Source organism: Opisthorchis viverrini (assembly GCF_000715545.1).
Source record: "Opisthorchis viverrini unplaced genomic scaffold opera_v5_82, whole genome shotgun sequence".
In the NCBI taxonomy this organism is placed as follows: domain Eukaryota; kingdom Metazoa; phylum Platyhelminthes; class Trematoda; order Opisthorchiida; family Opisthorchiidae; genus Opisthorchis; species Opisthorchis viverrini.
Genome location: NW_008751738.1, coordinates 403,744 through 417,943, shown reverse-complemented (window position 1 = coordinate 417,943; position 14,200 = coordinate 403,744). Strand labels below are relative to the sequence as shown.

Here is a 14,200-nt window from a genome sequence, read left to right as displayed (position 1 = left end):
ATCAGTCGAGCTGACACGTGTTGGTGTGCGGTCATCAGAAGGAAGAGTAGTCGTCACCTGAAGTCCACTTGACTCCACCCCCCCACCCCCAACAAACCAAACTGTCGGAACACTCACGACCCCACAAAGACCAGGAAAAATCAACCAGTGGCAACCGAGGTGAATCATCAACTGAAGAACCCTGAAGTGGAAGATTAATGAACCAAACCCGGTCAGAATTAATTTGACCCCCCCCCCAATCCACCAAAGCAAGATTTTGACAACTTCACTAACCAATAAGAGCCATTAATTGACACTCAACACGGATCTAGTGTGGAAATCCGATGAGGATTGACTTACTGATTGGTTCCCCGTCTGCCTTATAACCTGGTCAATTTGGTGACCTGCTCACTTGGCCTGATGAAGCTTTTGTGTCAAAAGCGAAACGTTGCCCAAATAAAAACTACCGATTGTTTATCAAGCTCTTCTGAAACGATGACTTCTCAATCGGTTCCAAACCTTTTCCAATTGGTTGGAACGAAGTTCACGCTGCTCTTGATCACCCACCGAAGGCACTATCACTCGGGTGCCCGAAGTTATAATTGTAGGTTATATGGATTGATGCCACACTGAACTTGCGTCCACCGGTATCGCCTTGCACTCACGTACTTGCATTTGAAACTCAGTGGGTTCTCCATCTAACATCCAACTTACTGCCAATCGGTACCGAAAATCTTTCGGCCTTACGGTGCGTAACTACTGTGCAACTTACAGGAATCACTAGAAATGAGTTAACGCTAGATTGCCCAAGTCTGAATAGGAGCCATCGAAAAGCTAGCGTTGTGTTCAGACAGCGGTTGATAGTTTTGTGCCTTAACTGCTGAGTTGTCTCGCCCCAGAAAGGGGATAATACATCGTTTTACACAAGCCAACGCACACGGCGAATCAACATTTCAATCCAGGATGCCTAGTCCATCATCAAACGCTGCATAACGTAGTGTGGAGTTGCAGGCACCTAGGAATGATTGTAGTAAGCTAGCACTAAGTCCCTTCCCCATCTACATCTGTTATTTTCTTCACATTGAGGCTTTCAAATAAATCATGGTTGTGCGTCAGCGAAGCATCAGTCTTGAACACTGATGTCATGCTGTCGATGACAATGATGAGACCAAATGACTTCATCCTCCTTAGCTGCTGAGATGGAAGTACCCTTGGGTAGCCTCGCCCAGTTGGAACTCGAGGGAATCACAAGGGCTAATATACTATCAGGTAGGCCAAGCCTGACAAGAGCAATCGAATTGTTGTTTGGTCCGAACTGCCCCTTGACAGCTGAGACATCTCGATCTTGGTTGATCTGTGCGCTCAGACTAGTAGTATGATGCAGGACAAACTATTAGCAGAACACTAGGCACAGTCTGTTTGTCGTTTATTTTGATGCGCCGACCGAAACATCAATGCACGGCTTCCCTGCTTGGCTGAAAGAATTAGTTCTCAGAGTGTCGTGTTCGGATATAGTCGTTCCAGGGGAGACTCTAAAACACGCGTTAGCAGATTGATTTCGTATGCTCGATTCAATGGTCCACATGGACTCGATGTATACGAAAATGACAACGGGAAATGTTCCCTGGGTATGTGTTTGTTTCAAAAGTGTCAGAGTTCCTTGCACCAGAAACGTCACGTAGCAACCTGGCGTCCACTCATTCCAAGCTAATGGTGGATATAAATGGACTACATTACCGTTAGTCATCGTTGGAGAAGCCCTGTGTGACTGAAGCCCACTGGAGCACTTGTGTAGATCCTGTTCACGTCATTGTGTTTCCTAATATGTCCATGCCTCGGTGGTCGACAGCGAAATTGAGATTAAGCATATTGATATCACAAGACTCCTCGGCTCTTCCGCCGTGAAAATATTTGAGCTGGAGTCGACCACAACTTTCTGCTCCGAGGACTAGCGGTCACACGTTAAACATTCAGTAGATACTGTTAGATTATTAGTCGACTGCGGAACATCTTGTTAACGAATCGCCATCAACCTGCTCTATCTTAGACGACCACTCCCTCCAGATATTACTCATCGAGGAACGTCCGTCAGCTTAGGCTTCGGCTCTCCAGAGACATTTGGAATGACAGAGCTAGAAATCGCTAAAAGAGGTCAGCGGCGGAAGAGCTCTCAGGTCTTCCGTCTTATCCGGTTGGCATGCCCTAGGCGCCCATTTGTCAATGAAATCATCTACGAAATTAATAGTGAGTGGATAGAGCACTTCAAGGTTCACTACTACTGACAACCACCCCGTGCTTAAATTGTGCAACGGGTTGAAGTCACCGCCTCGTCTGTTTTCACAGGACCACCTGGCTTAACAGGATTACGAGGAACATTTCTAACCTTTAAGAACCATACAACTCTTTAAAGCTTGAGAAATCTTTATCCAAATGTAGACTTTAGAATGCGTTCAATTTTCTGGGCAACATCAACCAGTACTCCGATTTTAAAGAGAACTGAAATCATATTGCTCAAATAGCGAAGCCGCACGCTTCAAAAATTTTGGTGGCCATTCTTCACAGATTATCAATGATGCGCCAACCAATGAACCATGAAGAGCCGGCCGGCCCCGAATTCGGCTATTTCGTACTAATCAGTTTACACACCCTGACAACAACCTACAACCACCGTCACCATCATCACCAACTGTGTGAACGCTGATGCTTCGCTACCATACAGCCATGATTTATTTGCAAGTCTTATTATGAACAAAAGAATGGAAGTGGACTGGGAAGTGATTCATTACCAATCATTCCGAGGTGCCCAACCTCTGTTATGTTTGACGAGGATCCGGGCGACAATCAGCGTAAGGACGGGAAGACCGGGGAGACATAAGCTAAGTTTTATTTTCCAAAAGTTTGACACTGCGAGCTAATACGAGGAAAAGTGAATGAACGACGAACAGCGAAACGCTTTAAAAACCAGAGCAAATACACGACATTGATCCCGCTAGAATATATGCTCGCAGGAGCTCGTTTTATAATTGAATAGTGTCAGACATCCGTTGCGCAAGCAATACCGTCAAGTCTGCTGTTGTTGTGCAACCAACGAGTGTTCAGAATAATTCGACATTTCAGTTTCCAAAGAGGAGTCAGATAGTTCCGGTTTGATGAAAGAATCAGTATGAGGCCGCACTTGCTATGTTTGGATGCTGTAGTGCAGTCAAAGACGCCAGGTGACGTAAGACGACCGCTTTTTCCATGCCATTAGGGTGTTGAACATATGTGTGCTCAGGATTACACTCCAGGAGTCAGTTGTCCTCTGGGGAGAATGGGAGATTCTTGGCACGAACGAAATCCATCACGCGTGTTGCCCGACGATGGCTCAGAGTTGCATATAAGCATTTTAGATCCGGCTGGGATAAAGTGTTTGCATGGACGCTCCGATAGAGCGTGTCAGGGACTTTGTTCTGGGTGCCTGGACCGTAGGTTACATCAAAAGAAAAAGACGACCACTCCACCCTCCATCGTTGGACTTTGTCGTTTTTTCATTTTCCCTTTTCGCTTTGTTGAATGCCTGAACGCTGATCTTGGAACGTGTTCCAAGTGGGTAATGTTTCCATTCGGTCACTGCTCCGATAATTGCGCATGCTTCTTTCTCAATAACACTGATGTTTTTCGTGGCGGCAGACAGTGTACGTAAGTAGATCGCGACCGGTCTGTCATCCTGGTTGAGTGTAGCATCAGCTTCGGGTATCAGAGGCATTCTCGGATCGGTAGTGACAACGGCTGCATCAACCAACTATTTTCTGGGACTTTCAAATGCTTTCGTAATAGACTAGGGGCTTGGATAGGTTGTATTGTGAGTTATTGTGTAGGTTTCATCAGAGAAACGGTTTATCCAGCGCTTTCAAGATGAAGCGTGCTGAAAATATGATATTTGGCTGTTTTACTACTCGTAGCCTTTTCTGGGGAGCGGATACGTGTCCATTTGAATACATAAGTTTATGGTTCGACTGCATTCAACAGCCATTCGGGCACGCTGTTTTGCTAACCAAACCAACCTTCATGCTCTCAGCAGCGTCCCAAATTAGATACAGACTGAGCTGCATTCTGCTATTTTTTCGCTGTCAACGCTGCCGATCACTGTAACTACCGCCTCTTCCTTAAATTTGCCCACAAACTATTAATTTTAGCTTGTAACAAAAGCGCAGGCTTTGGTTGGACGTTTGTTGCGTGGGTTTTTAAATGGGTCTCGGACTAAGTGGCCAAAACTCAGATTTGTTATGAAGCCAAATTGTTTCAAACATAAAACGAAAGAGGACATCATAACTAGCGTTAGAACTGTCATTCTATTTTATGTGGTCCGACGTGTTGGTCTGGTAATCATACGAAAACACCTGGCCTACCACCTAGCTGATCGGTTGTGCTATCCTTTGGCCATAAGCGTCAAATTTCTTTCAGTGTATGCGTCATGCCTGAAACCAAACCCGAATGGAGCTTTCAGATCCCATCAGAATGTCTCATTACCGCATCTATGAACTTGATTTATGGTGGCGATGAAGCTATAAGAGATGAATTTTTCTATCCTTTACATTTATTACACCACGATCAATTCCGGTGACAATGAAATTTGTTTTCAATCCTAACGTGGACTTTTCACTTGGTAGCTCAACAGGTCTACTAGAATTTTCCAAACATTACACACCTTAACGCTTTATCAGACGGTTTTTGAGACAGTTGTTAAAAAGTCCACTTTTTTCCAGATACCATGAACTTCGGCGGATCACCACGCTCCTCAGGACCAGAGTACGCAAAAGCCTGAGAGAGTTACGTTTTCTGGCCCTTCTGTTCAGGCGTGCAAACAGAACACCACCAGATTTCATAACAGAGATTCTGAAAAACGCTGAAGCTGGAAAACTTGGACGACTTTTGGATGTTGAAGATCGTCATTCGGAGTTCGATGAGCTTGAACCGCGGCATTCGAATGGCGAGCGCTCAACAGAGGATAATGTTGACTCCAGTGGAACGAAATGAATCAGATTTTTTGCTGTTTGTAAACCTTCATAAGCTTGCCGCCGTCGTTAAATTCGTTCTCGTGAAGTGCATGTTGGAATGACTCACAGGAGTCTTTCTACGCGAAAGTGAACATGTCTAAACTATACTAGGTTATGCTCTTACTAACGCTTCAAAAAACTCCACAACACGGGTTGTGTGATTGACTAATCTTAATGGTTACGAATTCGATGCGAATGAAGTCCGACAAAACGAACCTTGGCCCGACGTATCTCGGAAGATCATGTTGCCGCAGCAAATTCAAAGCATCTGTGGTTGACTGCCGGGACTGTTTGATGTGATCAATACCCGAGTTTTCGTGTTCACGCATTTCTCTCTACTTGTTCGCTTTTCTGGTAGCTGACGTCCAAAATGCTACTTACAGCGCCTGATACTTTCTCTTCCCTCCAGTCATCTGACACCTGTCCAAGTCGTGCTGGTTTTGTCTCTCACCATGTCACACTCCTTTGGACACTCTATTCTTTGTTCTTCATGTTGATTTAGCTGACGGAGACCATTGCGTTTTTCGTTCTGGTTGCGTGAGCTTTGCATTCAGTATATTTGAAATTCAGCCATTTCAGATGCTTCATATGTTGTGGCGCGTTGCAGCGAGAAGGAACATTGGTCACGGAACTCTGCGTTTAGTTCCTCCAGATTTGTTTGAGACCTGTTCATTAGCATCCACTTGAGTAAAATGTTTCGCTAGATGTACTTCTCTCTCGTTCAGCCTATATTGGGGAAGCGATTAAGCACCACCCCGTGTTTTTATCAGCAGAGGAACCTAGAATCGATAGTCCCGTACCTCTTAAAGCCTGCGGAGCACAAGATGAACTTGTGTAATGTAGATGTTCTTCCAAGCCCTCCCGGGTGTATGAAGGCACCACTTACCACTCCGTTCGTTTTCTTACAGCAAGAGGTATCTCTCCCTGATAGCCATTAATCTCAGACTGAAGAATGAATGCACTATAGCTGGTTCAAGTGCGAGTCACATTACTGACCAGCTACTTATGGGCAAGCAGTATGGTGTTCACCTAATTGCTGGAACATTGCGTCTTAACCTTACTGGACATTCGTGAGTTGTGCAGTGCTTATGGGTCTTGGCAGGAATCAAGAAACCCACACTGATTCCCCGTTCTGTTTGTTCCAAACATCTCATTTCTACTAACGGACCTGAAGGAAAAAAGTACCAAAAAGTCGACAAGCATTAAAAGCTGTTTGTATCTTTATGGTCCAATTGGGGATAGTCGAGTAGATCTAACCTAACTGCACAACCGAAACAGGGTTCTTCCGCGAAAAGCCAGACAAACGTTCCAACATCGTAATTGGGGGTGTAGCAGCATATGCGTTCCTCGAGTAGGTGGATTTTACAGAGACATAACTCGTCGTCTGAATGGTGAGAAACTGAAACTGGATCGTCTGCACCGTAGTATTATAAGAAAGTCTCATCTAGATCGCGAAACGCAGTGAATCTTATTAGCAAACAGGCGCTAGCTTTGCTAATATGCTTAGCCATCCACTTCTTGTTCATTGTGCTGGGTACTGTTTGACATGTTGCCGATGACGGCACCACCATTAACATCATGCAACGCATTAGGCCACTGTTGAAGCGAAGCGTGGTCTGACACTCTGTTGGGTAATAGGACAATCCAGCCTCCTCTACCTCAATCACCTCAGCAGGACTTTCACGGTGAGCCAAAGCGGACGCAGATATCCCAAATTTGTGTGACGATCAGGCGCACTTCTAACCGTGTAGGAATCGGACACCTGGTCTAAACGAATGACACTGTTGAAAGGGACTTTTAAACTAAGACAGATCGAAAACTACTTACTTTAATCTGAGGACGTGTGTTGCGCTCTCAAGAAGTGAGTTTCTTCTGATAGATGGAGGTTTCTGCGCAGCTATTTCATTCGTTAGTTCTATTTTGTTTAGTGTTAAAAGGAGCGCAGTCAAATCTGCCGCTCGCTTACGACCTTTGTTAGCAGCGGTTCTGTTTCCCGCATGAACTAAAGTAGGCAACATGCTTGATAGGTGACAAGTGACCGAGTCTTTCTTGATCTCAGTTGTTGTCACCTCAACCTGAGAGGACATTCATGACAAACCGCAGGACACTCCAGTGGGCCCGACCTGAGTGATGGTGGTAAGATGTGACGTAAACGAGCGCTGACTGAATGGGTCGATTGTGTGACTGTAGTGAGTCATACCGCAGCGAATGACTTGCTTAAACCTGTTAAATGAGCCCTTGGGTTTCAGAAGAGCTTGGTAAACAATGGTAGTTTTTTATTTGGGCAACGTTTCGCTTTTGACACAAAAGCTTCATCAGGCCAAGTGAACAGGTCACCAAATTGGCCAGGTTATAAGACAGACGGGGAACCAATCAGTAAGTCCTCTTCACACTAGATCCGTGTTGAGTGTCAATTAACAGCTCTTGTCGGCTAGCGTGGGTGTCAAAATCTTGAATTGGTGAGTTGGAGGAGTTTCAAATTACTTCCGATCGCTTTTCGTTCCTTAATCTTCCACTTCAGGGTGCTTCACTTGACGATTCACCCCGGGTGCCACTGGTAGATCCTTGATCATCGGGGGACGTGAATATTACGACAATTTAGTTGGGGGGAGGGGAAGTGCGTAAGGTTAAGTGGAGTTCAGGTGATGACCACTCTTCCCTATGATGATCGCACACCAACACGTGTTAGCTCGAATGACCCAAGACCGTTCTCCACACGCTTGCCAGTTCCACGCTTTCCACTCTGTTAACGTTGGTATGCTTGGCGATTTCTACCGCCTCTGCTATCAGTCTATGTGAGGTGGACCGTAGTCCTCGCCTCAAAACCTCAACATTTTCTAAGTCTATTTGGTGCCCCGTGTCCAGTGCGTGTTCCGCGATTGCCGAGTCTTTCAGTAACGCTTGATACTGAAAGCGTTTTGAGGCGAGGACTACGGTCCACCTCACACAGACTGATAGCAGAGGCGGTAGAAATCGCCAAGCATACCAGCGTTGCTCTATCTAATACGAACATGGTATGCTGCAAGGAAGTGAATTTGGTTACTAACAGTTGGGCCTATTAGAGGATGATCAGAGTGTATTGCAAAGGGAAAACTGCGAGAACAAAGTGCTAGAAATTGGCGCTCAGACATCTTGATGAAAGCAAGCACTGTATGTTCTACTGCTATCCACCTAACATGGGAATTACATTGTTATTGTATTTCGGCTCCGCATGATAAGACTGAGTTGGGCGTTTGCTGGTGAACATATGTATGGTGTGAGTATTACCTGGACGGTTTATTCAAGGATCAACTTCAACGCGAACGCAGCAGAATGGTGAAGTAGTCTGTACTTTTGAATTACAAGTCATGTTGAAAACAAAGTCACTTTGTAGCTAAAATAACTGAGTGAGGGAAGAGAACAAGTGATTGTAGCGAAAATAACCGTGGAGCTAACAGTGAGAATGATCTCAGAAGTGGTAGAGTGACGCGCTTAAGGGTCAAGCAGATGATGGATCTGCATGAAGATACCGCAGGTGGACTAAACTGGATATAAGGAAGTGGAGTTAAAGGAATGCACTATGCTTTTGTGACGACTTTTGTACACACGAAGTTGTGTGAACCGGAACATGACACATCACAACCGGAGGGAATTCGGGTGACTGCGTAGTTCTGGTAACTGTACAGGAAACAAATAGGTGGGGAACTACGCAGGTTCATTTTGGTTTTTCCTCAACGTCAGACCTTGATGACACACTCCGCACACGAATCGTAAAAGGTTAACGTCAGACCTTGATGACACACTCCGCACGCGAATCCGCTTATTCGAAGAACTGTGGACGAGTTTGCTTGGAGGCATCTGAATTTCAACAGTAGGTGGTGCTTTTGGTCTGGGAATGACAACATGAAAACTTTGGTGCTTTTGAATCGGAGTATACAAGACTGTAGGCGATTTCCATCTAACCGAAGAAGTTACGCTCTGTGTGGGCTTCGGCCCACATACAACGTTGGATTGGGATCGGGAACAGATGCTGTTCAATGAGGTTCGCCGGGGAACATTTGTACGAGAGAATCCATTAGATGTACCGTTTTTCGATGGGTTCTGCAAGTAAGAAATGATGGCAGATGAAATCACTGGTGCGACCCTTGTTTCTCCTTACGGATAGATTTGGTCTGTATGAATGCTTGTATGAGCATGCATGCGGAAAAATACAGTCAAGCAGTAAACACGGTGGCCCAAACACAGTCACATGCACGACAGAACTAGACTTTCCCCGAGTACCATGCACCATATAAGCGGAGTATAAATAGGTGTTTTTTGTGTACATATCAGTTCTGCAGAGGGCGCAAATTAATCCTGTGTGGATTCATTTCAAACGGAACTCAGACGGAGAATCTGACCATCATTACACATGCACGGACGGAGACGACATACTGTTCAGACCGTGCAATTGGCCTGAGGATCAGCAGAATGTCGCAGATAGTAAATCTCCCTTGAATTTATAGATTTCTTCACATTAAGGAGAAGTATGCTGATTGCAAGGACAGGCAATATGCGCACACCAATGTCATAGAGATGTATCTATCAACCGAACTGCACGACCACTGCACTTATACAGCTTACCTAGCCCCCCTGTGCATAGAACAACCATGCATTCCACAAAATCCAGATTGTACACTTTTCGGAAGCTAANATGCCGACGACAGTTGTACCTGAAGTAACTGGTTCCGTCACATACATTTCAGGGCAGCAACTCAAACCGCCCAGACAAAGTACCACGGTAAGATACTACTTGGTATTGAGGTGAACTTGTGATATATAATGCCTGCAATGTCAAGCTGACGATATTTACACTATCAGAAACCAGTGCTATATAACAGCCAGCTAATGGAGAAAGGCGATTGATGACTTGTTCACGCGCGACAGCTGTCACTACAGTAAACTAATGTCATTGCACCAACGAGCTCGAAATGGTTCAATGGTAAAAGCGCAAACTTATTGGCCGGAAGGCCTGCGGTTCGAACTCAGCCTTTGCATCTCGACTGCTCCTGTCTAGGCTTGGGTAACCTGGCACTACCTCAGCCCTCGTGCCTCCTTCCATTGGCATGACAGTCAGGTACTGAAAACGGGGCTTATTGGGGTCGCGTATATCAAACAGGGTAACTGGAGTAGTGACATGATTTCGACCCATTCGGTAATTACTGGTATACAGTATCTAACATTACTGGTGAAACACGTACAGCTGAAAGTCAACGTGGTTACGTGCCACGATTGATTTGTCCCGCTTTGTTACTGGTATCACCGAATGTTGGGCCTTGTGTCACATGCTTTTCAAATTGCGTTTCGCGGCTACATGCACAACGGAATTATATCAGTAAGTGTATATATCGGACCAGAGCGAATCTAAATGCTGCCGCATTAAAAAGATGATCTCTGATATTCAAGCGTTCAAGAATGAACAAACGTGCATGAAAATTGGTGAGGAACTAAACACCGCTAAGCGCAAAATCTATACGTAGGTAGGAAAGGATATTTTTAGAATTTTACTTTTTTAAATTTATTTTGTGCTATGCTGGACCACCATCCAGCTGTTTCATCTTTATTGGGAATTATCAACAGTACGCATGGCACGATCCGCAATTTCCCGGCCGCTCGTGGCCAAACAGATGTGTTTCAACTACTAGCTGAGAGGTCGCTGGTTTCGTGAGACACGCTGCTAGTGATTTCCAGTAAAACTGAAACAGCTGCATGGTGCTACATGGCTTTTCAGCATATGCTGATTTCACCCACACAGCGAAATATTAGAGTCATATGATTCAGGATATTACCTTCAGCAAAAGTCAAAAATACACACCAAGTCAACACTATCTAGCGCAGTCTACAATCACAAAACCTTCGAGCTAATTGGCGATGGAGTTAAAACACCAGAATCGCAGTAAACAAGGGTACTATAAGCACTCAAGACACAGAGCTTCTTTGATAGAACCACGCCATAAGTGGTAAAGATAAAACAACAGCAGTCAGTGGGGCAAGCAGTGTGGGAGAACAAAGGTGAATCACATTGAGCAAATCAGATATCCACACATCCTCACAGATTTTACCCAGAGACGGATGTCACAGCAAAACTGCTTGATCGAGCAGCAGCAAAGCCGACACGGACGGAAAATACATAATCCAACTTACAGAATGATGTATTGAATTTTGCCTTAATTTTAAGGCAACTCGTGCAAGAAGTTTCCGTCAACACCGGGTGTAAACCTTCAGACGTGATATAAATTTTTGTAAAAGGGGTGAGGTATCTCACACACAGATGAAACTGGTAAGTTAAGTTAGACTGGTTGTGTAACGCGTCAGTAGAGGAGCAACAAAATATACAAGGACTCGTCCAGCCACATTCCCGTGGGGTATCGATTTTTTTATTGTGAGGTCACCAAACATAGAGGGACATTTTATTTGTTGACAGGAAAAGCGAAAGGGACAAAAACGACTGCACTAGTAACTATGGGTATATATATACCGTAATTAAAACAAATGCTAAGGGTCGATTAGTATAGGGTTTGCTTACCAACACTAGCAACCGGCCGGTTTCAAGTTTTTTTAAGTAATGAAACCTGGAGTTGCAAACAACTAATAAAGTAGGTAACAAAAGAGAAAAATATTTTTGGTAGTCATGCGCACTGAAGAGAAGCCGAAAGACTTTTCATGCTAACTATGGTATAGGAATAGGGGGAAGTAACAAATTAATCTGCGTTGGGTCCCATGCACGGTAAGCGACGAAAGTCGTGAATAGAAGACAAGATTCAGGATCTACCATCTACGTAAGAAGTTCCAACCTATTCTGGGAATTCTCAAGCATATTTTATGAAAAATAAAAGGAATTCAAAAACCCACATGATAACGCTTGCTACACACCGGTGAGGTGTTGTACTACGGCAGGTAGTGTACGATTGTTGGGAGTAAGGCGAGACATGCCATGAGAATATACGGTGTGGACGGATAGAAATCAATGTCAGGTTAGCTCCACACGATAACGACATCCGCGCAAACTTACTCAAACTCGACACTGTTTGGATGAACAGGACAAATAGTTGCGATTAGCACAAATACACCCTTCATCCTGGACGTATTGTGTGAGCCGTCGGGTCACTGTCTAAAGATGCTAACCGCTGGGTTATCGATAAGAGAGTCAGGTAGGGAGAGACTTTCGTCTTGTAATCCCCGATTAGGTAACCCTCACCACTTCAAACATGAAGGCGCCTTTCCTCGGAATTGACTCGCCAGCTGTAGCTTAATAACATTGCTAACGCAGTGTCAAATAAGGGATGGACTCACTTCCAGAGGATTTGCTTGAGTTTGCAAACTGTCTCATAAAAGCACCCTGAAGAAACGGCATCAGTGCGAAAAATTGTTTGGGAGCTCCTTCTTAACTACACTACACACTGTGGTCAATAGGACTCCAAACCTATGTTGGATCGGGGGACAATCGGCCAGGTATACCTTAAAGAACTACTCTGTTAATATTCCAACCACAATAGGTAATGACAGATCAGTCAGCCAAAAAAAGTGTGCAGTTCCGAGGTAGAAAAAGGTTCCATTCCAGAAGCGAATTCTGCCCACCAGAACTTGGGACCTGTCAACCAGCAATAGAGGTCATGGAACAACGGAATGTTACCACCAATTAATTCCCACAGTTTTGCACCCGATCTTTATGACCGATAGCATCATTTACGAGCTACTGATTGCCTGCCTTAGGCCTCCTCAGTTTATAGATATGAAATGACTAATGACGTTATTGTGCTTTGTTATGATGGTGCCATCGATTTCAGCGATTCTGAAATACGAATTTGTAATTTGAGATTTACGGATGCCAATATATACGTCAGAAACCCTCCGGAATCTAACGGGCTAACTTATCAGTGAATCTATCGATGCATAATGTGATTAGGACAGTTTTTACAAGGGCACACGCGATTGTGCACGTGTTTGGATAATAGGCATATTGACAGATGAGTGTGTTCTGATAACAGCACAAGTCCGTTAGTAATGAGCAGCTTGGTAACACACTTTAGAACTACGACCCATAAATCCGTCGAAGTAAGCGAAGGTGCGTCCGGATCGGCACACCACAGCTGACATCGAATGGAAATAGAAGCTGATCGGGGGCGAACAAACCCGACTGTATGCTCACTTGAGAATGCAGCCACTGCATTCTCAGCCACTGCTCCACACTGTGTATGTTGCACGGTAGCCCTCAAGAGACACTGACGCATGCATATAGCATCGTGCTACTAAGGCTACGGGATAGCTCGACTATTTGAAGCAGATATGGCTAACGTCTGGCCTGGAGATTGTCAGACAGTGCATTAACGTGGGTGTACTATCTGCCACACGTGTGTCGTCGGCATCAATGCACTGCAGCGTCGACGGTGACGGTGCATTAAGATACCGACACTAATTCGAACGAAGGAAGCAACAACTGAGGTTATTAGAACATAGTGCGATAAAAAGAAGACTTGGGATGCGCTGAGGACAATGCGTCCTTATAGAATGGCCCTAGGATGGTGTTTTCGCAGACATACCAACACAGCTGACATTCCTAAGGGCTGGACGATGCTTCTCGGCTTTTCGGCATACAGTGGCATGATTTGGGTGACGGAAACTATACTGGTGATTCGATTATTTCAGGGGACCTGAATAGTAATCAGGACGGCTTAAAATTTGACCACACCTCATTGCAGACGCAGATGTGTTTAGATTCCGAAAACTCCGTCACATGAGGACCTTCATTCTCATCGGGGTTCATCAGATGGGTGTAGAGGGCCTAAACACAAGATCCTCGATTGTAGTTCCCTCCCTTATCCCAACAGACCACATGTCCGCCGATCGATTCGTACAGCTTAGGAATTTCAAGCTGAAGAAAACCGGCTTTCATAGAGTAGAAGAGGGTTTGGCAGATTTTGGGATCAGAAGTTCAAGTGCATGTGACATGAACAAAAATGCACACCTGAAAATGGGTGTGCCTTTTAGTTCATGCTACGTGTACTCGAACTTCTCATTTCGCTATCTCAGTTGTTTTAAGTCATTAAGCGTGCAAGCCGGTCAAGGAATATGTGGTCTCGTGGTAAACGGCTTAAAACCGCTAACAAAGAGTCATGCCCGATTTCTCTACGTCTACCTGGTGCACCCCAACGTTTACGAAAGGATCG

The 14,200-nt window shown here is 44.9% G+C and overlaps 2 protein-coding genes across 2 annotated transcripts in view; both read right to left on the bottom strand.

Annotated features, from left to right (window-relative positions):
• Positions 1-7,102, bottom strand: part of T265_04763 (hypothetical protein) — a gene marked incomplete at both ends in the record, with an annotated part of 41,650 nt that extends 34,548 nt beyond the window's left edge. The window contains one exon of the mRNA XM_009169588.1: positions 6,843-7,102. Within this exon, the coding sequence (XP_009167852.1) occupies positions 6,843-7,102 (260 nt within the window). The remainder of the gene's footprint in view (positions 1-6,842) is intronic.
• A 1,219-nt stretch (positions 7,103-8,321) lies between these two features.
• The window catches only part of T265_13594 (hypothetical protein), a gene marked incomplete at both ends in the record, with an annotated part of 44,878 nt that continues 38,999 nt past the window's right edge, over positions 8,322-14,200 (bottom strand). The window contains one exon of the mRNA XM_009169616.1: positions 8,322-9,095. Within this exon, the coding sequence (XP_009167880.1) occupies positions 8,700-9,095 (396 nt within the window). The remainder of the gene's footprint in view (positions 9,096-14,200) is intronic.